The 27,172-nt window shown below is 35.4% G+C and overlaps 2 protein-coding genes across 3 annotated transcripts in view; both read left to right on the top strand.

Moving 5' to 3' along the window:
- Positions 1–13,862, top strand: part of LOC142334669 (crooked neck-like protein 1) — a 35,585-nt gene extending 21,723 nt beyond the window's left edge. Inside the window, exons 9-11 of the mRNA XM_075382885.1 lie at positions 8,609–8,749; positions 12,281–12,741; positions 13,484–13,862. Coding sequence (XP_075239000.1) covers positions 8,609–8,749; positions 12,281–12,741; positions 13,484–13,520 — 639 coding nt within the window. The 3' untranslated portion in view covers positions 13,521–13,862. The remainder of the gene's footprint in view (positions 1–8,608; positions 8,750–12,280; positions 12,742–13,483) is intronic.
- On the top strand, positions 13,531–25,729 carry LOC142334670 (membrane progestin receptor beta-like). Of its 2 annotated transcripts, none has more exons than XM_075382887.1 (4): positions 13,531–13,554; positions 22,658–22,980; positions 24,566–24,879; positions 25,142–25,729. In XM_075382887.1, the coding sequence occupies exons 2-4, from the start codon at positions 22,733–22,735 to the stop codon at positions 25,642–25,644; spliced, it is 1,065 nt and encodes a 354-aa protein (XP_075239002.1). In that variant the 5' UTR covers positions 13,531–13,554; positions 22,658–22,732; the 3' UTR covers positions 25,645–25,729. The 2 variants fall into 2 exon arrangements, with proteins under 2 accessions (XP_075239002.1, XP_075239001.1); XM_075382886.1 differs by lacking the exon at positions 13,531–13,554 and adding an exon at positions 13,787–13,900.
- The last annotated feature ends 1,443 nt before the right edge of the window (positions 25,730–27,172 follow it).

Here is a 27,172-nt window from a genome sequence, read left to right on the forward strand (position 1 = left end):
GGTAAAGTTCAAAAATAAAAATGGGTTATGTTAACAAATGTTTTGCTCCCCTCATTCACTTGTTACATCTGTCAATCTTTTCGTCTAAAGACCTGAAGTGTACCAACTAATTTCACTGAGTTGATAATCTTTGGAGGCTGATGTTATGAGCCAAATGGCATAGCCTTGTTATGGGCTCGTTCCGGTTATGATAATGACTTCATGTCTTTGTCACGAGAAATTTTCATTCCACTTAAGTTATGAAATTATTCTGGTAATTTCTGGTAACTTGCATGCAATCACGGCTTTTGTGTGTGTGGGTGCAGAACTTTGGGTATAAACTCTTATGGGTTTAAACTCCAATCCTTTTCCGTTTTACGGTTGCCTAGTATTATAGGGGTTGTAACAACTAGAATGTTTTCAGTGTACAATTGATTGCCTGTGTTGATTTGCGTTGCTTGTATTGGTTGGTCTATTATGACTATGTTGCCTTTGGCCATTTTCACCATGTAATTTGTTTTTATCTGCATCTGCTATACTGTTCATGCTTTTTATTCATTTTCTATTTACTTTGGTAATTACGTTTGGTAAAGCTACTATATCAATTAATGCGCGTCTGGCCTATTCGGATTTCGATTTAACTTTGACATAAGATGACTTTCTGTCTAGTATTGGGACAACACTGACTAAATGCAGCGCTTTTGTTGTTTGTATCTTTGGATGTGTTCCTATAACTTTTGGGGGAAACTTTTTATTGCTGCTTTTCATTGCTGTTTATTTCGTTTTAACTTTCTACGTATTGAAATATTCCGCTTTATTTTCCTTGATTTCTATTTTATTAAACGTTAGCTTTTTGCTTTTTAAATTTTGTTTAAGATTGTTTTGCTGGTTATTACTTGTACAGTTATTTTTGGTTGCTGGTCTTTCTAATTGTTTTGGTGTTAACCAGTTTGCAATGTACCAGTTTGCCTATGTACCAGATAAATGAGCCGAACGAAATGTTTTTAAAATTTATCGAAATTTTTGAAAATATACTGAGTTGTCATGCACCCTTGAAGTTGGTAGAAAGTAGTACCAAAAAACAACAAAAGCAATGGTTGATAAAAGAATTACGTGGTCTCATAAATGAAAGACACCGTCTCTTTAATGCGTGGAAGAAAAACCCAAAATCAGAGATTTATAACATTTACAAATCTTTACGCAATTCAGTGAATAGAAAACTGAAAAAAGCTGCAGATGATTACACAAAGAATTTTTTCCAGCAGCTACCAACTTCAAGAGAACAATGGAAATTCATCAAAAACAGGATCAATTCCAACAGCCAAATAGAAAAAATTGACAAATTAAGGGAAGATAGTCATTTTGTTGAGGATGACAGAGAGATTGCCAATGTTCTTAATAATTGTTTTTCGAGACTAGGATTATACAAAGGCAAAGACGTTGCTCCAAATTGTTCTTCCCTAACATTTGATGGACCGGAATTTAGCTTCCGACCAGTCACCAGAAAAGAATTGTATAATGTTATTGATAATCTACCTAAGCATAAATCTCCCGGACCGGGCTATATACCAGCATGGGCGCTAAAAGATAGTAAACTGTCTATTGGAACTCATTTAAAATTTGTCGTCAATGAATGTATAAACAAAAACACGTTTCCTAATATTTTGAAAACAGCGCATGTTACACCTGTCTATAAGAAGGGAGACCGACTAGAACCAGAAAACTATCGACCCATATCAGTCACACCAACTCTAGCAAAAATTTTTGATCGATTACTACTTGAACAACTAACTCACCACCTAACTCTTAATGGTCTGATTAACAAGAATCAATTCGGCTTTCAAAAGCAAAAGTCCTGTCTCGATACTATCATTTCATTAACTGAAAAGATAAACCAATGCGTTGACGAAAACGAAATTGTTGTCACACTCTTTTTAGACTTAGCAAAGGCTTTCAACTCAATATCTATAGATGTTTTTATGAACAAAATAAAAAGGTATGGAATTGGAGAAAATGCAAGAATCTTATTAAACTCTTTCCTTTGTGATAGAAAACAGTGTGTAAAAAATGGGATAGCAAAATCAGATTGGGTTGTCATAAATCACGGTGTTCCTCAGGGAACTGTCCTAGGGCCTCTAATTTTTATACTTTATGTCAACGATTTCAGTGAAGCTGTATCAACGAATTGTGATGTATTACAGTTTGCCGATGATACAGCAATTCTATGTCATGCAAAGAATGAAGCAAATTTTTGAAACAAAACAGGTTAATTTTGAATGAGAAAAAAACGGAGTTAATGGTGTTCAGGAATGAAAAATTGCCGATCTTTGAAACTGTCGATTTCAAGGGACACCGATTGGAAGCATCTGAAAAATGTAGATATTTAGGTGTAATAATTGATAGGGAACTGACATACCAAAATCAACTAAATAAGGTTATCAGTAAAATGGCTTCAGCAATCAGATCATTATATTTGGTTCGTTATCAGGTACCGCTAAAAACAAGAATAAATCTTTTTAAATCACTAGTTTTGTCTCATTTAGATTTTAGCGCAATTTTTTTTCAAAATTTACCATCTTACTCTATTGACAGAATTAACAAACAGATAAACTGGGGAATAAAAGTTTGCTTTATGAAAACCAAATACGATACTGCCAGAGATCTACTTCTGGAGACTAAAATTCTTCCAGCAGAGCTCCAAATAACACGGGTGTCTTTAAATAGGTTTTTCAATATTCTCCAACAAACAAGAGATCGCTCTAATAAACATTTCAGATTTTTAGAAAACGTGCCTATTATTGTAAACAAACGAACCCATAACCTTTTAGAACAAAAATGTAAGTCAAAATGGAGTAATGGTTCAATTGTTCGTAACTTTATTCGAAAATGGAACACACTTCCAATTACAATTAGAAAAGAAACGTCGAAGACCAAATTTAAACAAAAAGTTACAGCGGAAATGCTTAAACGACACGAAAGAGTTCCAATAGACAGAAGGGTTGCAGGATTTAAACATATTTTTTATTAAATTATTTTACGAAAACCGAACCTTAGTTTGTTATAAATTAGAAAAAAATAATGTTTGATTAATAAATTTCTAACATGTAACATTAACCAAGTGGTTAGTTTAATTTACATGTTTGCAGATTAAAAAAAAAGAAAACAATGGCTTCAGTAATGTTTTGCTTAGTTGTCTGATTCTTATGCTCTTCCGAGATCTCTAAGGAGGCATATCTTGCTTATTATTTCGCTTTCAAATCTGAGGTCGTCAGCTGGTATTCCCTCACTAGGGTCAACATGAGCTACTGGGTTGAGTAAGCTACTAGTGCTTTAGTGCTTCTGTTAGTAGCCTAACTTGGAAATTCTTAGCAGTGTCCGAAAATGAGATAAATTTTGGCTTTTGGAAGTTATTTTTACCTCTTAAGTTGTTTGTGAATCTATCTCGCAGTGCAGTTTTGCTATCGTCAAATAATGTTCAAGTTCTTTAGAATCCTCTTTTTCGAGTCCAAGGTACGTCGTAATTTTCGTTGCGTCAGAGATTTCTAGTTCTAAGAGATTGTTTGCTTTTCCTTTTATTTTTTAAAAACCTGTTTTTGTTACGCCTGGATTTAAACGCTATTAGTAGGGCTAATGAAATAAACTTAGTGAGAGTATAGCACAATTGAAAAGCTTTTAATAAACTACTCCGTTTTAGTCAGTTATATAATTATCTAATTTAGCATCTGAGGACTATGGAATGTGTTCTTTTATAGCGAGTTACTAAGTTACAAGCTTGTTCATAATTAACGATTTCCCAGTTTTATACAGCAAGTTATCGAGTTGCAATTTATTTTGATTGGCGCTTTTTTGAGTGCGATCCGAAGGCACAAATTGCAATTGTAGATATTGTAACATCTTCATTTTCCTCAAGAGAGGTGTAATGAACAAATTTTCAGACATACTTTGACCGCCAAGACTAAATTTGTAATTTTGTAATTACGATACTATTTTTGTCACATTTTAGAAGACGGAAATTGATCAAGAAACTCAGAGCCAAACAAGTTTTCGTTATCGTTGTGTCTCCTTCATATGCCGATGTGGTTTGAAATAATGAAAGAAACAAGACATCAGACTGGAAAACTGACCTATTTGTTTAATTTATAAACTTGGATCTTCCTCATTATTAGTTTGATCAATCATAATGAATGTAATTTTATTTCAAATTTGGGTCCACTAAAGTGGTTGAGGAATGTGAACTGCTGTCACGATGTTACGCACTGAGGTTATGATTTATGTTTAGGTGAGATATTAGTCGTTTAAGGCATAATAGAGGCAATTAACAGTCAGCTATTTCGAGGTTCTAAAGCGCAGTTTTAAGTGCATTGTATTGTAGTTATTAATTGGGCTGTTTAGAGCGGTTTCGCGCTATCCCATTTATAGATACTTCTTTGTTCAGTATTAATCTGCGTTTTAGCAAAGAAAATATGCATACAATCTTAACTTAGAAAGAAACAGTTTCTACGAAGTTGTGGTTTCGTATAACTATGCCGACGTATAAGAGTGCCGAAACAGAAAAAAGATTTCAAGAGTGCTGAAAAAATAATTGATTTCAAGAGTGCCGAAAATTTTTCTTTTCAATAAATATCCATAAGTTCACACAGAGTTCCCCAATAGTTTTCAAGAGTTCTATTCCCACAGGAGTAAGAATTTGTGACTGTTTTCGTTTGTATTTGGCTCTTTGACAAGGTGGCTGCTCTTCTCTCAGATTTGATTTGGGCGATAATTTAGCTATTTTCTCTTCTTAGTCGTTTTCTGGAACATCTTGAATAACATTTTCATAATTTTCCGCAATAGTTTCTATAGGCTCTTTCTTAACCGATTGAATAATTTTTTGCTTCTCCTTTAGTGTCTCTCGTTTTGATTCACTTTCCTTAGGAGGATGATTATGATTTGTAGATAAATTAACCAAGCTAGTTAATTGTAAATTAGTTTTAACCGCGGAGAAACGTTCATTTTCAACGCATTTCCAGAATTTTTTTGATTGCTCTGATTTATTCTTTCTAAATCGATAGCCTTCAATTTTTAAATTTTTGCAGCCCGCCTTGAGCGATTCAACAAGTTTTAGCATTCTTTATTAGCAGGTTTCTACGTAATTGGCTGAGAAAGTGGTTAATTTCTTGTGGTCAATTAATTTAATTGGCTGAGACGCTTTACTATTTTACCCGCCATTTTGTTTGAATAAATTTGCTGCACTCTTTTACTCGACATAGTATTACATCGGCATAGTTGAACATCACCTGAAGTTAGGCTATTATTGCGCTCCCTTTTCACTTCGTCGTATAAAAATTTGTTCCGCTTTACCTCATTTCTCCATTTTTCGACAGTTTACGTGAAATCTTGACTTCTTCTGGCTATTTTCATTCCTTGCTCATTCTGCTCAAAGTGCTTTCAAACAAAAGTTGCTCAGCAAAGCAATCTAATGTGAACAGAATCATTATCAAGAAACGGAATCAAAATAGAAACCGGATAAATCCATAAAGCCCAATTTTAGATGCCTGCTACTTGACGTTTGTTCTTATAAGTTACACTTACAGTCTCTAATGCTTATTTTTGTTGATACTAGCCACTGTATCCTCTCATTAATTAACATGAGTATGTCTAACAACAAAAAGAAATCAAAATATTTTGCACTTTTTAAAACGTTTTCTTACTTCAATCAGTTTTTTTCTCTATTTTCTGTTCTTTAAATCGCAATCGGTGTAATGGGAATTCATGGCGGATATTTTCGGCAATCTGTTGTGTTTGTTTTAATTAAAATGAAAATTTGGTATTTTGAAGTAGAAAGTAAGTGTCAGAAAGTGTCCAAGAATCAAGAGAATGTTTTGCTCAACGCAATCTCGTGGTGAGTCTACGCTGTTCTGTTAATCAGTTGTTCCTTACATCTGTGCCTCGGGTTGCATTGGTCCTTCGTAAGTATTTGGTGATCTCTCAGGCGGGTCCATATCGGGTTTGCACTTTTCTCGCTGTTATTTGAGTACATATACTAAAGAATACTGACTTTTGCTTTATCAATATAATTATTTTCAATATATTTTTCAATATAATAATTATTAGCCGCACAGCGATAGCTCGGGCTATTATTGGCCTGGCCTTCTCTTGGTTTTTTACAATTCAAAGATTTTGAATTGTATTGGGGCGTTGTCTTTTTTTAAAGATCTGTTCACACTTTTTCATGATTTTTGAAGTCAAATTGGAACTGTGATTTTGGTCACGCCGAAACAGGAAGTGGAGCGAAAAAGCGAGTGGTTTTCCGGCGTGAAATATTTTCGCTCTAAATTTAAATTAGAGTGAGAAAACGGTGTTTGAACAAAATTTCGCTTTCTCGCTAGTGGTATTTTGTTCACATGCGGCAATTTCACTTTGATTTTTACTGTTTTTTCGATTTTTTAGATCGGATTTTTTTTTCCTAAATGGTTTTCCCAATCCATTCACAGTCCGCTCTAGGTCTAGTTTTCTGTTTAGTCAATGAAAATTCCTTGATTTGTACGTCAGGACTTGTCCTGCTATGTTTTTACAATTCAAAGAATTTGAATTGTATTGGGGCGCTGTGTTTTTTTTAAGATCTGTTCACACGTTTTCATGATTTTCGAAGTCAAATTGGAGTAGTGATTTTGGTCACGCCGAAACAGGAAATGCAGCGAAAAAGCAAGTGATTTTGCGGCGTGAAATTGTGTCGCTCTAATTTTAAAGTAGAGTGAGAAAATGGTATTTGAACAAAAATTCGCTTTCTCGCTAGTGGTTTTTTGTTCACATGTGGCAATTTCACTTTGATTTTTACTGTTTTTTCGATTTTTTAGATCGGATTTTTTTTTTCTAAATGGTTTTCCCAATCCATTCATAGTCCGTTCTAGGTCTAGTTTTCTGTTTAGTCAATGAAAATTCCTTGATTTGTACGTCAGGACTTGTCCTGCTATGTTTTTACAATTCAAAGAATTTGAATTGTATTGGGGCGCTGTCTTTTTATTAAGATCTGTTCACACATTTTCATGATTTTTGAAGTCAAATTGGAGTAGTGATTTTGGTCACGCCGAAACAGGAAATGCAGCGAAAAAGCGAGTGATTTTGTGGCATGAAATTTTGTCGCTCTAATTTTAAAGTAGAGTGAGAAAATGGTGTTTGAACAAAAATTCGCTTTCTCGCTAGTGGTTTTTTGTTCACATGCGGCAATTTCACTTTGATGTTTACTGTTTTTTTTTCGATTTTTTAGATCGGGTTTTCTCTAAATGGTTTTCCCAATCCATTTATAGCTCATTCTAGGCCTAGTTTTTTTGTGTGAACCAAATTTTCATTTCTGGCTAGTGGTGTTTTGTTCACATGCGGCATTTTGACGCCAATTTTTTTTTTAAACTTTTTATCTGGTTTTTTTTTAGAAATGGTTTTCCCAATTCACTCATAGGCCGTTATAAGTCGTTTATTGTTTAGTTAATGAAAATTCTTTGAATTGTACGTCAGGACTTGTCCTGCTATGTTTTTCATTTCGTTGTCATGATTTTTGTTACGACCATATGACGTCACAGCCACTTTGTTCATTCGTTCATGCAATTTCAACTGAAGAAACAGAAGAACGTTATGTTCAACTACGAAACGCCATCAAAATAAATCGGACTTAAAAAATGTTTTTGTACAAATTTTTTTTTTCAATATCTTCTATTTTTTCAATCCCAATCATGCCTATTGGAATCAATGTCGGCTATTTTCCGGCAATCTGCCGGGTATGTTTTTTGTTTTTTAATAGCCACACAGCGATAGCTGGGGCTATTATTGGCCTTCTCTTGGTTTATTTTTTATTTCGTCGTCGCGATTTTTGTGACGACCATATGATGTCACAACCACTTCAAATCTGCTTTTTGTTCATTCGTTCATGCTATTTCCTCTGGAGTGCGTGCGTGACGTCATTTTTTGCTCTTAGTGGAGCGAGTTTTTTTGTTCATGCGCGTGATTAAATTTTTGGTCACACTTGACTTACCTCACTCTGAAAAATGACTTCCTCACTTTGAAATTGACTTTTTTTTTACTTTACTTCAAAGAGATAAGGTCAAATGGGTGTGTGTCAATCTAAATGAAGGTTATTTGAGAGCAGCTAATAGAGGCAGCAATAACTTATACAGATTCTTAATCAAAATATGACATTCTTAGCCTTCAATGAAAAGACTATTTTTTAGTCTTTCTTTTTTACTTTTTTTTAGACTGCCGGTCTTCGAATATATTGCGGCTATTTTCTGGCAATCTGCCAGCTATGTTTTTCAATATTTTCAATATAACTATCAATAATACCAAGTTCTTCATTTTTTACAGTGTCTACCAAGTTTACAAGTTTATCATTAGGAAACTTAAAAGGGCGATTTTTCTAGTACTTTAGGTCCAAACTAGAGGCCCCGTTGTGTAAGATTTTAGTTGTCATCCGATTGTTTTTGAATAAACTTGAACAAAATAGGGATTCTGTTCCTAGATGGAAATAAGAACAAAATATGGCCTTTAAACTAATTAATAAAGAGTTAAATGACGGCAACTCTTTACGGAACAATTAAGTGTTAAGGAGCGAATTAGCCACATGGCAAGTTGTTATGATTGTGTCATCCTTCACTTATAGGTAGATGAGGCAGAAGTGGGAGGGAGAAGGGCAGTGGAGAGGGCTAGAGATGTGTTCAAAGAAGCCAACAAGTGTCTCAGGATGGAAGATGCAGAGAGCGAACAGAGACTCATGTTGTTGCAGCACTGGAGACAGTTTGAGGTCAGCTACCTCTTATTCCATTTCTGTAAACCATCTGGTTTATATTATTTGGAGCATTATTCGGATTTTTTTAATGCAAGCACCACGTATCCTTACAATTTCTGCGAACGGTCTTGTCTTCCAGCTTTTCTAAAAGAAATTGACCTTTTTTGAAATTGCTGAAATATTACTGGTCTAGTTTTTACCTATCAAATTCCTAAGAGATATATCCAAACTCGTTTGCATCTTTTCGCAAACTGTGAGTAGGCTACTAAGCCAGTGGTTGCTGTGCTGCTATTTTTCCACAATTTAAAGTTAAACTGCAAAATTTTGACTTCTCTGAGCATTTTAATCGTTTTGTGTTTCGACGAGTATCTGATTAGTGCTTTGTATTAGATCGGTAATCTTATTGGATTGTCACTGAACGAGATGCTGCATGTGAAAGAGTGTTTTTTGACAATATGCTGAAGAAAATTTGTCCTTGAAACAATTTTCTATTCATCCTTGATTTTTCTAGAGGTACTGAGAAAAATGGCTGTGTAATTTTTTCCGGAAGTTTGCCGGCTATGTTTTAGTTGCACAGTGCTGAGTCGTTAATGGCAGATTTAAAAAAAATTTCCCTTTCAACAAAAATTTGTAATTTAAGCTGATGCAAAAATAATCATCTTAAACCAGACGGACATTTTTTCAACTGAGTCCTCTTGTAAAAGAATGGAATCCAGGTGACGGTTCTCAAGGCTGTCACAGTATACCAATGCAATTTGAACTTTAAAACTTTGATTTTAAGTCATTTTTTGGAAAGTTCAATTTTCTGATGAAGTCTGAGAAATTTCAATATTTGATTCCCTCACTGTTTAAAAACTGATTTCAACTCTCCCTGGCGTGGAAAAATAATGAGAGCTATTTTTTGTATTTAATTAACAGCCGCCCTCATTTTTTCAGCCGGCTATTATAGCGCTCCTTTTTTTACTTGTCGAATAAAAAAATGTTTCGCTTTACCTCATTTTGCCGCTTTTTCAACATTTTGCGTGATATCTTTTTGACTTCTCTAGGCTAGTTTCTCTCTTCTCTCATTCTGCTAAAAGTGATTTTGAACATCAGTTGCTCAGCAAAGCAATTCAAAATGAACAGAGTCAGTATAAAAAATTGAAGTCAAAAGTAGAAACTGGATAAACCCATAAAGCCCAATTTTAGATGCCCGCTATTTGAACGTCGTTCCTATAAGTCTTAGTTACCATCTCTAATGCTTATTGGTATTGATAGTAGCCTCTGTAGCCTCTCTCTAAGAAACAGAAGAACGTTATGTTCAACTACGAAATGCCATCAAAATAAATCGGACTTAAAAAATGTTTTTGTACAAATTTTTTTTTCAATATCTTCTATTTTTTCAATCCCAATCATGCCTATTGGAATCAATGTCGGCTATTTTCCGGCAATCTGCCGGGTATGTTTTTTGTTTTTTAATAGCCACACAGCGATAGCTGGGGCTTTTATTGGCCTTCTCTTGGTTTATTTTTTATTTCGTCGTCGCGATTTTTGTGACGACCATATGATGTCACAACCACTTCAAATCTGCTTTTTGTTCATTCTTTCATGCAATTTCCTCTGGAGTGCGTGCGTGACGTCATTTTTTGCTCTTAGTGGAGCGAGTTTTTTTGTTCATTCGCGTGATTAAATTTTTGGTCACACTTGACTTACCTCACTCTCAAAAATGACTTCCTCACTTTGAAATGGACTTTCATTTACTTAAATTCAAAGAGATAAGGTCAAATGGGTGTTTGTCACTCTAAATGAAGGTTATTAGAGAGCAGCTAATAGAGGCAGCAAAAACTTTTTTAATCAAAATAGAACATATCAGCCTTCAATAAAAAGACGAATTTTTTTGGTATATCTTTTACTCTTTTTTGAGACTGCCGATCTACAAAGCTATTGCGGCTATTTTCTGGCAATCTGCGAGCCATGTTCTCAGCTGTTTTATTACACCGAATAGTAAGCATTTTTGTCCTTTTCACCTATCAGCGGGTTTTGAATAAACTGAATCTTTTGATGAAAATCTTATTTTTTTTATTACTTTTCAGGAAAATTGTTAGCGGAGCTATCTAATAGACAGTATAGATATCGTTTGGTTGGCATTTTTCAGTGCTTTTTTGGGCTAAAATGTCTCAAATACAAAAAATTGCGGGCAAACTTTTCATCGGTCTGTTTAGGGTTTAACGCGCTATATTTTTTGTTGGGTTTGCTGTGCTTTGTGTTCCTAGCGCTAAATTGTGAATGAGTTACATTTTTGGAAACTTTGATTCACACTCCGGTGTGGGCTGGACTTTCAGCTTGTTCTTTAATTGTTTTTTTTCAATAGGTTTTTTTAATTGATACTTTGTCCTTCATCTTTCTAGCTTAAATTTATTTCTTGAGAGAAATAAACTTTGCTGAACTTTATTGGTGCGGCAAGTTATTTTAGTTCGTTTTAATCAGGTTTCTTATGTCACGCCATTTTGTTTGTTTCTTTTCAGAATTTTTGCTGTTTTTTGTTTTTAATGTAAGTCAGTGCTTCAATTAAAGTGGTTATTTTTTTCTCTTTAGAACTTACGCCTTTGTATATCTCGTATCTGTATTCATGTGTTTTTTTATTAATAGTTGCCAATTGATAACTGGCGCTATTTTTGGCCTTGTCTTTATTTTTATAAATCAAAGAATTTGAATTGTATGGGAGCACTGTCTTTTTTAAAGATAAGTCAACTCATTTTTTTTAAAATCCAATTGGAGTGGTTATTTTTTTTCTAAGCTCATTTTTGTTCTTTTCTTGGTGTAGCTTTTTTTGTTCATTCAATGAAAATCCTTAGAATTGTTGTTTAGGACTTGTCCTGCTATGTTTCTTTAATTTGTCAAGATTTTGTGTTAGCACCATATGACGTCATCATCACTTCAAATGTTTTGGTTCATTCATGCATCTTCAGCTGTAATGCATTGGTGACGTCATTGTTCACTCTTAGTGGAACGAGTTTTTGTTCATTTGCATGATAAGTCTTAAGCCGCACGTGACTTACCCCACTGTCAAAAAAGGACTTTCCTCGCTATCAAAATGACTGCTGTTTACTTAATTCAAAGCGGTAAGGTCAACTGAGTGTTTGTCACTATAATTGAATATTTGCGACCAATTAATAAAGCAGCAGTAAGCAAGCAGATTCTTAATCAAAATATAACTTGTCAGCAATTAGTAAAAAGAAAAATATATCTTTTTCGGTCTTTTTTATTCGGCTTTTTGACACTGCACATCTACAAAGTTATCGGGGCTATTTTCTGTCAATCTACAAGTCATGTTGCCTATAGCCGCTACGTTGCACCAACCTGCCGGCTATGTTTTGTAAAATTGAATTCAACTCAGAAAACAAGAAATTTTGCGAAGTAATTATTGTTCGTTTGATACCACTCTGCGTATTTCCTGTATTAACTAAAACCTAAATAATGTGAGGTGATATTTTTTGCTTTTTAATATAATGTTGGGTAGGTTAAGGTTGAGGATTGGAAGATTTGAATTTGGTTACTTCTCTTTAGGAGGAGAAAGGTGACGAGGAATCTCTCTCAACTGTGAATGATCTGATGCCAAAGAGAATCAAAAAGCGACGAAAGATGCTAACTGAAGATGGTGTAGACGCGGGCTGGGAGGAATACTTTGACTACATTTTCCCTGACTCGTCAGGATCCAGAAGTCTTCAGAGCAATATTCGGCTCCTGGAAATGGCTAAAAAGTGGTCAAATTTGAACAAAGGAAAGACAACCACAGACGACGGTGTGGATGAGGAGGAAAAAGATGACGACGATGATGAAAGTGTAAGTGGTGACGAAAAGACAGATAATAATCAAAATGATGACTCGGATTCGGATCTCAGTTACGAAGAGGATCAAGCCGGTAGCAGTGATAATGATGTAGACGATGATGATGATTCACCTACACCTGCGAAAAAATTAAAACTGAACAACAGTGACAAATCGCAAGCAGTGGAAAATTTGGAGAGGTAAGTTGTTTCATTGTTGTTTAATAGATTTTTATTGGAGCCGAGTTAGACCAGACCTAAAATAGGAGACAACAGGTATCTTAATTATTGAGATGAATAGCCTTCGGAAAGAACGCAACATTCGCGTCTGGAATTTTTTCAAATTTCCACTTATAAATAGCCGCCGTCAGCCCTCTCAAAAGGTTATTATTTAGTCTTTTTTAATCTTTTTTACTGTATGTTTGAATTGTATTGGGGCGCTGTTTTTTTAAGACTCAGACTCCAGTGGATCTTTTTTGATAGGTAATTTTATTGGAGTGTACTTGAAACACGAAATGAAATGCGTGAAAACAAACTGTATCTGCCAAATTGCTAAAGAACAGAGAGAAGACCGTGATTTCATGCCGCATTTTTGAATTTTTGAGACAGCGATTTAAAGCAGTTGAGAAAAAAAACCGCTGAGTAATTTTTTTGATCACGTGTGACATTTTCACAATTATCTAAACTAGTAATAGTGCTTTTGGGGACATCTCTGACCATCCGAAGGAAATAATTAACTTGAGAGTCGATTTTGAGCTTTGTAAAACCATTTTTTCATGTTGGACACTTTCTTAGCAGTTTTGTTTTCCTCTTCAAATTTTGTACTTTTGCTGCCTTGGATGTAAGAGCAATATTTTTTCTTGATGCTGTTCAATCAATTCGCACTTTATGCATTAATTCCCTGTAATTTTGGATGTTTTCAGTTTACAGTTGCTTGTTTCAGAATTGCGGCTGATAAACAGGATGCAGGAAAGACATAAATGAGAGGAGATGAGACAACAGGATGATAGCAAGGTGGCGATGTTGAAGCTATTCTTTCTTTGTGTATTCTCTTGTTTGCCGATGCGACAAGCGGCAACACGATTTGGTCCCAAGGCAACAAGAGGAAAGACAGAATTAGAAACTATTGAAAAAAATTGTGCTGAAGAGCTTTGTTTCCGTTTGTTTCAAAGTGAACGGAGTGAGTCAGTCGCCTGATTAATTTTTATAGAGAGCAACATTTTTCCCGGTTGCTTGGTGTAGCTAATGCAGTGCTATTCTGTCTCTATTTTAAAGACGTATTTTTTTCTCCAATTGTAGTATTAATTGAAGGTGCATTAAAACTTGTTTTCAATCAATGCTACTGCTGTAACAGCAAAAGGTATGTTGGTTTTTGTTAATTACACTCAAAAAAATTTCGAAGCTCAGTTGTGGACTAGTTTTGTTCTTTACCTTTCTCGGCTATTTCTTCTACTGCTTTTTTCAACCAACAGGAAAGTCTATTTTAGTCGCAACTTTTCCCGCGTTAGTTATATCTTTGGTTTTGAGATCAATAAAACCATTATTTGTTTATAGCTGCGAAGCTGTAAGCTGAGCGTAGCTATATTGCGGTGCTCTTGGTTTTTACGACTTGAAGAGGAGTATTGGTTTTTACGACTCGAAGAGGAGTATTGGTTTTCTTAAGGTTTTTTTTACCGGAAGTACTATTCGTTCAGACGATGTTTTGACCTAAAAGCGAAAGCGAGTAAAATTGCAGTGTGAACTAATTTTTTCTGAGCGAGAGAAGTTTTTTGATAATGCGCTGCGTTTAGTGAATGACTTTTTGACATTGAAAAGTAGTTTTTGACTGAATGGCACATATAGATAACCGTTTTTAGCCGTTTTTTCGTCTAAGTGGCCTAGTTTTTTGCTTGTAATTTGGTTTTTTGTAGAAATAATTTTTAATCGATGCTATGTTGAAATGTAAACCCAGGAAATTAATAGCACAGTATTTTGCATAGTCTGAAATTGCGTTTCAAATGCGAAATTGGCACATATTTCTTGATTTTTTTGTTAATTTTTGGTTTTTTTTTCTATTAATTTCTTCATTTTTGGATCTTTTAGCTGTTTTTTGTCAAAAATCAGTTAACATGGCAACTTCCTTTTGATAATTCATCTACTCAATGCCTCTTTCTACCTCGATGTAATTTTGTTTCATAAAATTGTACATTTGCTAATCCGATTTTCGTAGTTTTTTGCCTTTTTTTTCAGTTTTTTGTTTATATTTTGCTTTTAATTACTAGAAATAGTATTTTGGGGAACATGAGGGACTTTAATTTCGTTTCAATAAAAATTCAATAATTTTTTGGTGTTAAGTTTTTGTTTGAAAAAACAGATAAATTGTTTTCATAAATGCAGTCTTAATTATTTTTGACCACTTTTTTGCAAAATGTTTCATTGTTTCGCATGTCTGAATTCTGCTTTTTCTTGTTTTATTCTCTTCAGCAAGTTGGAGTTTTGTCTCGAATGACTCGTTGTCTTTTCTATGTCTCGAATGCTGGTCAATGAAATGTACTCGTTTTTCTTGATTTTTTTAAATTTGATTTTTAACTTTCAAAAATCAAGAATTGGTCTTTTTGTTCCGGTGTTCCTAACATTGTGTCCATATTCTTCCCATTCTCGTTTGTATCGTTCTAGTTTTGTCCTGGCACCTACTTTTATATTCGTTATATTGATTTTTTCAGTTGTTAAAAAATTGAATGAATTCAGCTTTTTCTTAGATCTTGGTTCCTTCGGTTTGCAATTGATATAATTCAAAATAAGGCAGTACTGGGAGTTTGCTAGAAAGTCTTTTCCAACATTTCTACTTATTACTATTCATTGCAATTTTCTTCCGGGCTTGATATTGTTTTTAGACGATTTTTTGCCTTTGAATATTATTCTGTTGCTTTTGTTTTTCTATGATTAATTTAATTTTTGAATTAGTATGAAATCATGTTGTCTAGCATATATACAACAAGGAAGAAGCATGTTTTATTTTTATCTTAATTGCCGTGATTAGAAATCTAATTGTAGTGGTTCTCTGATTCTTAAGTTTGAGCACTCTTTTTTGAATAATTTTGACTTTCCTGTCTTTTTTGAAAAGTTTTTATCTGCCGTTTGCTTTCGCGATCTTTTTGAGATTAGAATCAATAATTATCTGAGGGCAATTGATGGCCCTGTCAGCTTTGTCAGGCTATCAGTTTTCCGACCATCCTAAAGATTTCAGACTTTTTTAACGTTACCAAACGTTTTCAAGAATAAAATTTTGCTGCATTTTCTTTCTCTTGGTGATAGTGGTTTAAATTTCACCGATTTTTATATCAGACCCGGGGAGGTAATGATTTAATGGTTTAGTACAAAAGGTAATGGCTTCAGCTTTTTATGAAGTTTTGGTGCTTCGAGTCGCTTCCGGAATTCTTCCGGCTATGTTCTTAAGGTTTTTTTTTACCGGAAGTACTATTCGTTCAGACGATGTTTTGACCTAAAAGCGAAAGCGAGTAAAATTGCAGTGTGAACTAATTTTTTCTGAGCGAGAGAAGTTTTTCGATCATGCGCTGCGTTTAGTGAATGACTTTTTGACATTGAAAAGTAGTTTTTGACTGAATGGCACATATAGATAACCGTTTTTAGCCGTTTTTTCGTCTAAGTGGCCTAGTTTTTTGCTTGTAATTTGGTTTTTTGTAGAAATAATTTTTAATCGATGCTATGTTGAAATGTAAACCCAGGAAATTAATAGCACAGTATTTTGCATAGTCTGAAATTGCGTTTCAAATGCGAAATTGGCACATATTTCTTGATTTTTTAGTTAATTTTTGGCTTTTTTTTCTATTAATTTCTTCATTTTTTGGATCTTTTAGCTGTTTTGTCAAAAATCAGTTAATATGGCAACTTCCCTTTGATAATTCATATACTCAATGCCTCTTTCTACCTCGATGTAATTTTGTTTCATAAAATTGTACATTTGCTAATCCGATTTTCGTAGTTTTTTGCCAATTTTTTTTCTGTTTTTTTGTTTTGTCTTTAATTACTAGAAATAGTATTTTGGGGAACATGAGGGACTATAATTATGTTTCAATAAAAATTCAATCATTTTTTGGTGCTAAGTTTTTGAAAAAACAGAAATTCTTTTCATAAATGCAGTCTTAAATATTTTTTGACCACTTTTTTTGCACAATGTTTCATTGTTTGGTATGTCTGAATTCTGCTTTTTCTTGTTTTATTCTGTTCAGCAAGTTGGATTTTTGTCTCGAATGACTTGTTGTCTTTTCTGTGTCTCGAATGCTGATCATTGTACTCGTTTTTCTTGATTTTTTTAAATTTGATTTTTAACTTTCAAGAATTGGTCTTTTTGTTACGGTGTTCCTGACATTGTGTCAATATTCTTCACATTCTCGTTTGTACCATTCTAGTTTTGTCCTGGCACCTAATTTTATATTCGTTATATTGATTTTTTCAGTTGTTAAAAAATTGAATGAATTCAGCTTTTTCTTGGATCTTGGTTTCTTCGGTTTGCAATTTATTTAATTTAAAATAAGGCAGTACTGGGAGTTTGCTAGAAAGTCTTTTCCAACAATTTTACTTATTACTATTCATTGCAATTTTCTTCCGGGCTTGGTATTGTTTTTAGACGATTTTTTGCCTTTGAATATTATTCTGTTGCTTTTGTTTTTCTATGATTAATTTAATTTTTGAGTTAGTATGAAATGTTGTCTAGCATATATACAACAAGGAAGAATCATGTATTATTTTTGTCTGAATTGCCGTGATTAGAAATCTAATTGTAGTGGTTCTCTGATTCTTAAGTTTGAGCACTCTTTTTTGAATAATTTTGACTTTCCTGTCTTTTTTGAAAAGTTTTTATCTGCCGTTTGCTTTCGATCTTTTTGAGATTAGAATCATTAATTATCTGAGGGCAATTGATGGCTCTGTCAGCTTTGTCAGGCTATCAGTTTTTTTACCATCCTAAAATTTTCAGACTATTTTAACGTTACCAAACGTTTTCAATAAAATTCTGCTGCATTTTCTTTCTCTTGGTGAGTGGTTTAAATTTCACCGATTTTTAGATCAGACCCGCGGAGGTTATGAGTTAATGGTTTAATACAAAAGGTAATGGCTTCAGCTTTTTGTGAAGTTTTGGTGCTTCGAGTCGCTTCCGGAATTCTTCCGGCTATGTTGTTAAGGTTTTTTTTACCGGAAGTACTATTCAATCAGACGCTGCTTTGACCTAAAAGCGAAAGTCAGAAAAATTGCCGTGTGAACTAATTTTTTGTGAGCGAGAGAAGTTTTTTGATCATGCGCTGCGTTATTGAATGACTTTTTGACTTTGAAAGGTATTTTTTGACTGAATGGCACATATAGATAACTGTTTTTAGCAGTTTTTTCGTCTAAGTGGCTCATTTTTTTGCTTGTAATATGGTTTTTTGTAGAAATGATTTTTATTCGATGCTATATTGAAATGTAAATCTTGGAAATTAATAGCACAGTGTTTTACAGAGCTCGAAAACGCGTTTCAAGTTCAAAATTGGCATAAATTTCTTGATTTTTAAATTAATTTTTGGCTTTTTTCCTATTATTTTCATTTTTGGATCTTTTAGTTGTCTTTTTGACAAAAATCAGTCAATATGACAACTTCCCGTTGACAATTATATACTCGATGCCTCTTTTTACCTCGATGTAATTTTGTTTTATAAAATTGTACATATGCTAATCCGATTTTTGTAGTTTTTTCCTATTTTTCTCTGTTTTTTGTCTGTATTTTGGTTTTAATTACTAGAAATATTCTTTTTGTGCAACATGAGGGGCTTTAATTTCGTTTCAATAAAAACGTTTTGCAAAATGTTTCAATGTTTCGCATGTTTGATTTCTGCTTTTTCTTTTTTTGATCTGTTCAGGAGGATAGATTTTTGTCTCGGATGTATCGTTGTATTATCTATGTTTCGAAGCTGAAAAATGAAATGGCGTTAGTTTTTCTTGTTTTTTTAAACTTGATTTTTAAACTTTCAAAACTTTTAAACTTTGATTTGAACTTTCAAAAATCAAGAATTAGTCTTTGTTAGGGTGTTACTTACATTGTGTCCATATTGTTCACATTCTAGCTTGTATCATTCTAGCTCTGTCTGGCACCTACATTTATACTGGTTTTATTAATTTTCAGTTATTATCAAATTGAATGGTTTCGGCTTTTTCTGAGATTTTCGTCATTTCTTTGGGTTGCAATTGTTTTCATTCAACATAAGGCAGTACTAAGAGTTTACTAGAAAGCCTTTCCCAGAATTGCTACCTATTACTTTTTATTGTATTTTTTCAGACCTTGGTATTGTTCTTAAACATTTTTTTTGCCTTTAAATACTACTCGGTTGCTTTTCTATGATTATTTTAATTTTTGAGTTAGTTTGGAATCATGTTGTCTAGCATATATACAAGAGTCGCTTCCGGAATTCTTCCGGCTATGTTTTTTTTTTCGTCGTCTGACGCTCTTTTTTCGTTTTACATTTGTTCACACAGCAAAGCTGAAAAAGTCTGAATGAAATTTTCTGAATGACTTCTTCCTCTCACCAACGGCATTTGCGCGCGTGACGTCATTTCTCACTCGTTTTAGCGAAAGTTTTTAGGTTATTTGCGTGATTAGATTTCGATCATACGTGACTTACCTCACTCAATAAAATGACTTTTGCACTTTAAAACGTAAGTTTAATTTGAATTTGTTTAAGGTCAAAGGAACTCCTATGTGCAGTAAAGGTCCCTAATAAGAGGCTTCTGTGGAATGAATTTTAACAAGCTTTATTAATTTATCGCTGAATATTTTTTAGCCTAGTTTTTTGAGCGGCGTCGATTTTTTTGGCACGCAGGTCTATTCTTTCGCAGCTATTCCGGCAATCTGCCGGCTATGTTTTAGAATTACGCAAAAATTGCGGACCCCTGAAAACTATTGCCTTTTGCAATTATATAGAGCTAGCATAACACCGTGATGGATGCTATAAGTTGACAGCGTGGAATTTTTCATTCGTTCAAATGTTTCGTTGAGTGGAATTGAACTAAAATTATTCGTAGCTGTATTCCATATATGTTATCAATTCGAAATCAGTGTTCTATGATATCACTTAGAATTGAAAAGCTTATCTCTCACTATATAGACTATGAAAGAGAATTTGGAAGGAAATCGAATGATTGTTTCGAAGTAGCTTACTGGTTTTTGTAATGTCCGAGATTTTAAATTTTTGATCATTGCTTATTGTTCTTATTCTGTTCGTTTTCCTCAGAGGGTTAGATTTTATATTTACCATCAGTAGCTTTGTTAGTTTTAAGCTCTTTGCCATAGGTGCTGTTTTGTGCTGATTAATAGTGCTTATAAATTGCTCTTGAACGAATTTTGAGGCAATTATTGTAAACGTTTTTGTTTTAGAGAAATCTTTGACCTCTCACGTCACTTTTTCGCTTTTTTTTTCTTCATTTTTGAGTGATCTCAGTTGCTCTCACACGAAGTAACGTTTGTTGCTAACATAAAAGCTCTTGTAAGATAGAAAAGCATAAGGGACTGATAGCCGTGTGGTTAGTGCTTCTGTCACGAAAGCCTGTTGTCGGGGTTTCGAATTTCGTACTGGTTAGTTTTTGCAACCATAAAGAAGAATTTATCTAGGCGACGATTCCTGAATTAAATTGCGCCATCTGTCGTTCGAGAGCAATTTGTCCGTCGTTAGTCGGTTTTGTCTCTTCTGCATATTGCAACATTAAGTGATCGGCTAGTTCAGTTTTCTGTTTTATCAACCTAATGATGTCTTTAATGGAGATGTTCTTAAAGTTTAAAGTTTACGATTCATCTAAGTTTCTGCATATAGCATAGTTCTTTCTGGAGATCCAGACAACAAATATGAATGCAGTGGGATAAAGTTTGTTCGTTGACCAGAAGTATTGCTTAAATCTTTTATTGTTCATTGCCATTGACATAACCACAGACTAGACAAAAACTGGCAGGGTTTATATGCGTCGTTTCAATGAAAGAGTCAAAGTGTATGAGCTTACTTGTATGAGTTTTAAACATTGAGACGCGTTGATACTTTTTCCACTTTATTGCTTTATAGTGTTTTCCGTTTTCAAATGATGTCAGATGTAGTGATGCTAATTTAAAAATTTTTGAAATATTTTTCGTATTTCGACGCTAAGTAAGCAACTGCTTTTAGTAAGTGATTGGGTATTTAGAACCTATGTAGTTTTTGTTGCACCAACTTTGGCTAGTGATATCAACTTTGAGTAAAATGCCTTGAATACATGATTGCCCCGTTTGTTTATTAATTTCCTTATTAAGTGTGTATCTGAGCTCTTTTTGATGAAACGAATCTGTTTTCTGGTGATGACTGTCGTTTTTTTTTACTTTTTATTTTTTTAGTCATTTTAATTGCGAGCATTTTGAAGTTGATTCTGCTAAAATAAAACCGATTGTAAGAGAAGAGATTTATAGCGCGTGTAGCTTAATGATAACAGTCCAGGACTCTCATCCGGGAGTTCTCGGGTCATAAAAGTTTCTCTAGCCTATGTCCCCTTCTGAATCGGTTACCTCGCCAGTCATTTAAGAGCAAATCGTCCGGCGTTAGTCGGTTTATGCTTTTATTGCTGTACGAAGTGAAGATGTGGCGATGGGGTTTGATATTAAAAAAAAACAATATCCGGTTGATAGCCTTATCAGTCAAAGACGAAAGAAATAGTTCTAATTAAGGTTTCTATATTTTCTAGGAAGTGTTAAATTAAATAGCTTTTGCTGGATGCAGCGCGATCTTTTCGTCAGAATGGTTTCATTTTGGTTGCTTTTGCCACATCCCAAGCCACTTTTTACAAGGAACAATTCCCGTTCCTGTGAATTTTTGATAAAAAGTTTTCAGTAACAGTTTTGATGTCATTCTTGTGGGAACTTACGTTATGTTCTGCTTACATATTGTCTATTGCTGTTTCTTGTTGAAGAATTCTCTTAATGTTTATTGTCGTTATTGAGTACTCTCAAACGAAGTTTGTAGCAATTATATTAGTCCTGTGGTTTTTATGCGATTTTTTGAGTGATCAATTTTTCATCTGACCGATATGACTTTTCGTCCTCAAAAACGGGATAAACAGGTAGCGCTCGGTGGGCATTAAATTCTCTTAGAGCCCTAAGCCTTACTGTACTCTAAGTATGCGATTAACCAAAACTTTTGAGAAAATTTTAAAGGTGTGTAGGGCGGTTCTTTCAGGCTTAAAAGTTTGAACTTTGACCCCCCCCCCCTCTGTTACCCCCCATCCAGTCACCCCTCCCACCACACCCCCCAAACCCCACCCCGTTCATCCTCCTCCAACCCGGCCATATAGATGCCACCTCGTCCAGCTCCCACAACCCTACCCCCCATCACTTCAAGCCCTCCCCTTACTCCGCTCACACGTAGACCGCGAAGACAGCCCGTCGTTTGAGAGCAATTCGCCCGACAGTAGTTGGTTATGTTCTTAATATTGGCATGTAAGATAGGGTTAAGCATTACAATTAACACGACCGATAAAAATAGAAATAGAGTAGAATAGAATAGAATAGAAAGAGACAGAAGAGAATAGAAATAGCACGCAATTATATTACAGGGAAAATAAATAGTTCCATTTAAGACCGAGCTTGTCTACCGATGAACCGGTTCTACCTCCGAAAAGGGGTGAACACAGTTTTGTTCGTGGACGTAGCAGAAATTTTTGCAGAAACTGCCGTGGTGTAGTTAACTAAAATTTGTCATCGGAGTTCTTGTAATACTTGTTTAATTGCTCTTGAACGAAGTGGGGTTCGAAAGTGGGGGTTCGAATCCCGCCGTGGTTAACTGTTTTTGCACCCATAAAGAAAAATTTATCTAGGCTACAGCCCCTGAATTAAATTACCTCACCTGTCGTTCAAGAGCAGTTCTTCCGACATCAGTCAGTTTATGTTTTGTCGCGGAAAGAATTTTTCGTGATTTGTTTTTTAAGGCTAATTGGGTTGAGATGTCTGCATGATACTGCTGACGTATGACAATTAATATCTGGCGTCAAAAATCAAGTACTTAAAAAGATCAGCCATCAAAAATAGCTGTCTTTTAAAGGAAATGCCCGAAAATTGTTTGATTGTCACAACTTTCAGGGTGCATGAGGTAGGATCTGTGCTAGGAGTTGAGGGTAACAATAACCGAGAATCAGGAGGCTTTTGGTGCTAGTGATGAAGAAAGTGAAAGGCGAGGGGGCATTTGAGACCCTATCGAGGCACGAGGTGCCCAAAGAGTTCCAGGAGGAGCATGTGATGATGGGGTTCAGACCAGTGAACAGACCTCTTTCCTACTATCTCTGCACCATGTTCACAATGCACAACGAGGTGGTGAATGTGTGGACCCACCTCATACCATTCGCTCTCATGCTCAAGTACTTCGTATCCATTGTCAGGGAAGATAGTCAGACATCGTCCGAGGCGTTAGTATATTGATTGAATGGCTAACATCTATATATTAATTCAAACTCGAATGCTCTACCACCATGTTTAAGCTCCAATCCTCACATGTTTTAACGGTCCTTAAGCATGCAGCCTAGTGTAATGCATGCGTTTTGAGACGAGCTAATTTGCCATATTTAAGCTCCTAATTTGATCATTTTTCACGCATAAAGCATGCCACATAGTAAAAACAAGCGAGCCAAATAGCCACAAACGAAAATTTGCTATTAAAAAGGTCAATAGGCGTAAGCAATAGGCATGGTTAGCGGAGAAAATAAGACCAATGACTGTCAAGCGAGGGGCAGGGGTTCGAGTCTAATTAAAGGTGGAAAAAGACGCATATTTTCCTGGACCACAAATTTGAGAACTTGGGTCTCATTTTTCCTTCCTTTTATCTCGTTTCTTTTCGTTTTTCTTTTTCCTTCCAAGCTTTCTCTTTTGTCTTATTTTGGCTCCTAATCTGCTCATCTTTTGCGCTCATTAAGCTTGCCAAAACAGGTGAGCCATTAAAGTCATTGGCCAAAATTTTGTTGATTCAGAAATAGGAATAGACAAATGCAACACGCCTCAGTAGCGTAGGCGAGGGGCGCGGGTTCGAGCCCGAGTTGGCGCCGAAAATGGTTTGTTTTTGGCCTAATTTCTTTTAAACCTTCTCTTCCGTTAAAAGGATTTTCATTCTGATGCGTTTGCGGGCCTGCTAGTTATCCATAAAATTGCTATGAAACTAAGTTTTGAGCGGTTTTAGTTGTATTGTCTACTTTTCTCCTATTTTATTGAATATCAGTCGCAATTCACCAGAATGGTTAACAGCGCTACTATCGTAACATATTTTAGGTTTTAGGTGTCCTTAATTATGCAACCTAGCATAATATATGCTTTTTGAGACGCGCTTTACCATCACATTTCAGCTCCTAATATGCACATTTTTTGTGCTCATTATGCATGCGGTGTAGCAAAAACAAGTGAGTCACAAACGCCATTGTCCACAAATCTGCTGTAGAAACAGCAAGTGCAATACGCATAGTTAGCGTAATTGGTGAGACTATGGCTGTTAAACGAGGGGCATGGGTTCGAGTCCGAGTCGGTGCGAAACAGAAACCTTAACTTCTTTTAAACCTCCTATTCGTGTAAATGATTTTCTTGATATGGTTTTGCGGGCCTGCTAGTATTATATTAATAAGTTGTCTCAAGTATCAGTATCTCAAAAACTACTGGGTTCAGTGAGCTCACTTTTTTACACAAGAAAGAACTATATGTAGCGGGCTTTTCAACTCCTAGAATTTTAAAATGTACGTCTAGTTCATATTTATTCAAAATTTAATAATCCCTAAATTTTGGTTGTAAGCTGGTTTTTGTAAATGATATTTCAGAAAAATTGTTTGCTCTTTATACAGCTTAGCAAAAAAAACCTGATCGCAAAGCAATCTAGTTTTTTTTTACAAAACGTCAAAATCGTTCCTCGTCTTTTATCTGGCCTTTGAAGAAGTACGCCTGCAAATTACTGTGTTTCATAGATTTGGTAGAAGTTTTTGCAGTTCTTTTAAAAGCGATGTAACCATGTCTTAGGAACAATCTGGAGGAAATGAACACATTAACTGATGTACCCTCAGAATTACACCACGACAACCTGCGAACCTTCCACTTGTTCATGTGCACAGTTCTCGCTTACCTGTTTGTGAGTTCGGCTGCCCATTTAATGCACAGTGCCTCTAAGACTCTCCACTACTTGGCCTTCTACTGTGACTTTGCAACCATAGCCTCTTACTCCTTCCTCAGTGCAGTTACCTTCTTTGTGTACTCTAGCACCCACACATTTTATTTCACACATCGCCGCATCTACATACCGGTTGCCTGCTGTCTAGCTCTTGCCATTTCCTACGGTCAGTTCGTCTCACACATTTTAAGTCCCTCACTAGAGGGATAATTTCTAGGTGCAATCTCGAGGCTTGCTCAGTTTGAATCATTTGGCAGCATTTCTTGCTGCTAATTTTTTTCCTAGAACATGTTGAAATAAATTTTAGAAAAAATGGTACCCTACCTAGTATTTAACCCGAATAAGCTTATTGAAAGCACATTATATCCCTTGAATAATGCATTTGTGATTATCCATTTACACCCATGAATAAAATTTATTCGTTTCAGCCTGTTGCTACGCGAAGTTCAAGTTCACCCGACCATACCCTCCTGTGAAGAAACTCTACATCTGCGGAACTATTGGCTCTCTCTACTTGTGGAATATTTACCCAGTCGTCAATCGCATGCTAAGTCACGATTTGCAAGGCAACAATTATCATTACATACATATTTGTACCTTCCTGGCCTCTGTTTTCTTCTACTCCAGTGGTTGGCCGCAAAAATGGTTTCCAGGAGCTTGCGACAATTTTTTCCATGGTCATCAGATATTCCATGTGCTAATTGCTATAACCACTTTTTACCAAGTGCAGTCTGTAAGATACGACATCAGCAACTATTTTCTAAGTGAACATTCTAATGGCTTGAGAGACGCAAAGCGTTTTAATGAACGTAATGACTGTTGGTCTGAAATATGTGGGATGTTTGTGCTACATGTTTTCTTCACTATGTTTGTCATTAGACATTTTTACAAGAGGATACAGCTGGTGCTTCTTGAGAGAAAGGTGCAGTAACTACGCAATTCAAAGTTCAAAATCTTTTGCAAGGTCTTGCTGAACAATAACCCAAATATCATTACGTAACATTACAAGGGTCGCATTGAATCCTTGGGGTTACGAGGGTCGCATTGGATCGGCGTTCAAATATACAGGTTAAATGAATAGTGTGAAGAGCTAGAACCCATATAGATATTTAATTGCTCTCAAACGAAGTTTGTAGCAATTATATTAGTCCTGTTGGTCTTTTTTTTATGCGATTTTTCGCTTGACCGATTTTTCGTCTGACGCTTTTGACTTTTCGTCCTCAAAAACGGGATAAACAGGTAGCGCCCAGCGGGCATTAAGTGCTCTTAGAGCCTTTCAGCTCTGTTTCAGCTCAAACTGTTTTGGAGACTTATACTTTTATGGTGTGAAGGGCGGTTCTGAGAGGTTGAGAACCCCCCCCCCCCCCCCCCGTTGACCCCCCATCCCCATCGCGCTGTTGCCCCCCCCCCAACCCAGTGTTGCCCCCATCAGCCGCCAGTGCACCCCCCCCCCCCCCCCCCCGTGGCTAGCTACTGACGAAGCCAACCGCTCGCCGGTCGTTTGAGAGCAATTCGCCCGACGTTAGTCGGTTATGTTTGAATTTGTTAAGCCAAATAGTTTTTAACTGCCTTAACTCCCGTATCGCTTGGATTTCCATTACATAATACGTACTAGCAAAATTTTCTGTAAAGTAATAATTGCTTTGCGTAAGCGAAATTCGATTTGAAATTCTAAAGTACATTTACCAAGGTTGAAATGTAACACAAAATCATTTGTCAATGCCTCAGCGGCCCGTGTGACTTGATTTGATGGGCTGCAATAGGAGTCATTATCAAATTTACCCCTCATTCAACCGAAAGCACAGGTTGTGTGTTTACATATAGTAACCTGCTCTGTCTCTTAAAAATTTAAGCTGGGGTTTAGGGTGAGGAAGTGGAGACATGAAACGCAGTCCTTAAATGGTACAGACTTTAAAGGAATCATTCAAGGTCCTTGCAAGACCTTGAAAATATGCAGTGAATTGGTGACTAAAACAACCATGCTAAAATATCCATGAATATATATCCATTTACTTCTAGCGAGCTTTTTCAAAAGTTCTCAGCCTCAACTGAATCAAAACGTGTTTAGTTGCTCTCGAACGACGTTTGAAGCAATTATTGCAAACGTGTTGACCTTTCTTTTTGCTTGACTGTGTTTGCGATTTTGTTCTAGAACATTCTTTGACTTCTCAAGGAACTTTTTCACGCTTGAGTTCTTCCTTTTGAATGATCTAAACTGCTCTTATCCTGAAAGTTTGTTGCTAAAATAAACGCGATTGTAAGATTGAAGTACACAAGGGCCTGATAGGCGAGTGGTTAATGCTCCTGCCGAGAACTCTGGAGGTTGGGGGTTTCGAATCTCTCCTTAGTAAGAATGCTTTTGCAACAATAAAGAAAAATTTATCTAGGCTACACCCTGAACTAAAATCCTCGCCCGACGTTCGAGAGCAATTTATCCGACGTTAGTCGGTTTGTTTGTA

This window comes from Convolutriloba macropyga, chromosome 2 (assembly GCF_964194025.1).
Source record: "Convolutriloba macropyga chromosome 2, txConMacr16.3, whole genome shotgun sequence".
Lineage (NCBI taxonomy): Eukaryota > Metazoa > Xenacoelomorpha > Acoela > Convolutidae > Convolutriloba > Convolutriloba macropyga.

Coding starts and splice junctions, on each gene's coding strand:
- LOC142334670 (XM_075382887.1), top strand. CDS start 22,733: ATGAAGAAAGTGAAAGGCGAGGGGGCATTTGAGACCCTATCGAGGCAC. Junction 22,981..24,565: donor AGTCAGACATCGTCCGAGGC/GTTAGTATATTG, acceptor ACCATGTCTTAG/GAACAATCTGGAGGAAATGA. Junction 24,880..25,141: donor AGCTCTTGCCATTTCCTACG/GTCAGTTCGTCT, acceptor TATTCGTTTCAG/CCTGTTGCTACGCGAAGTTC.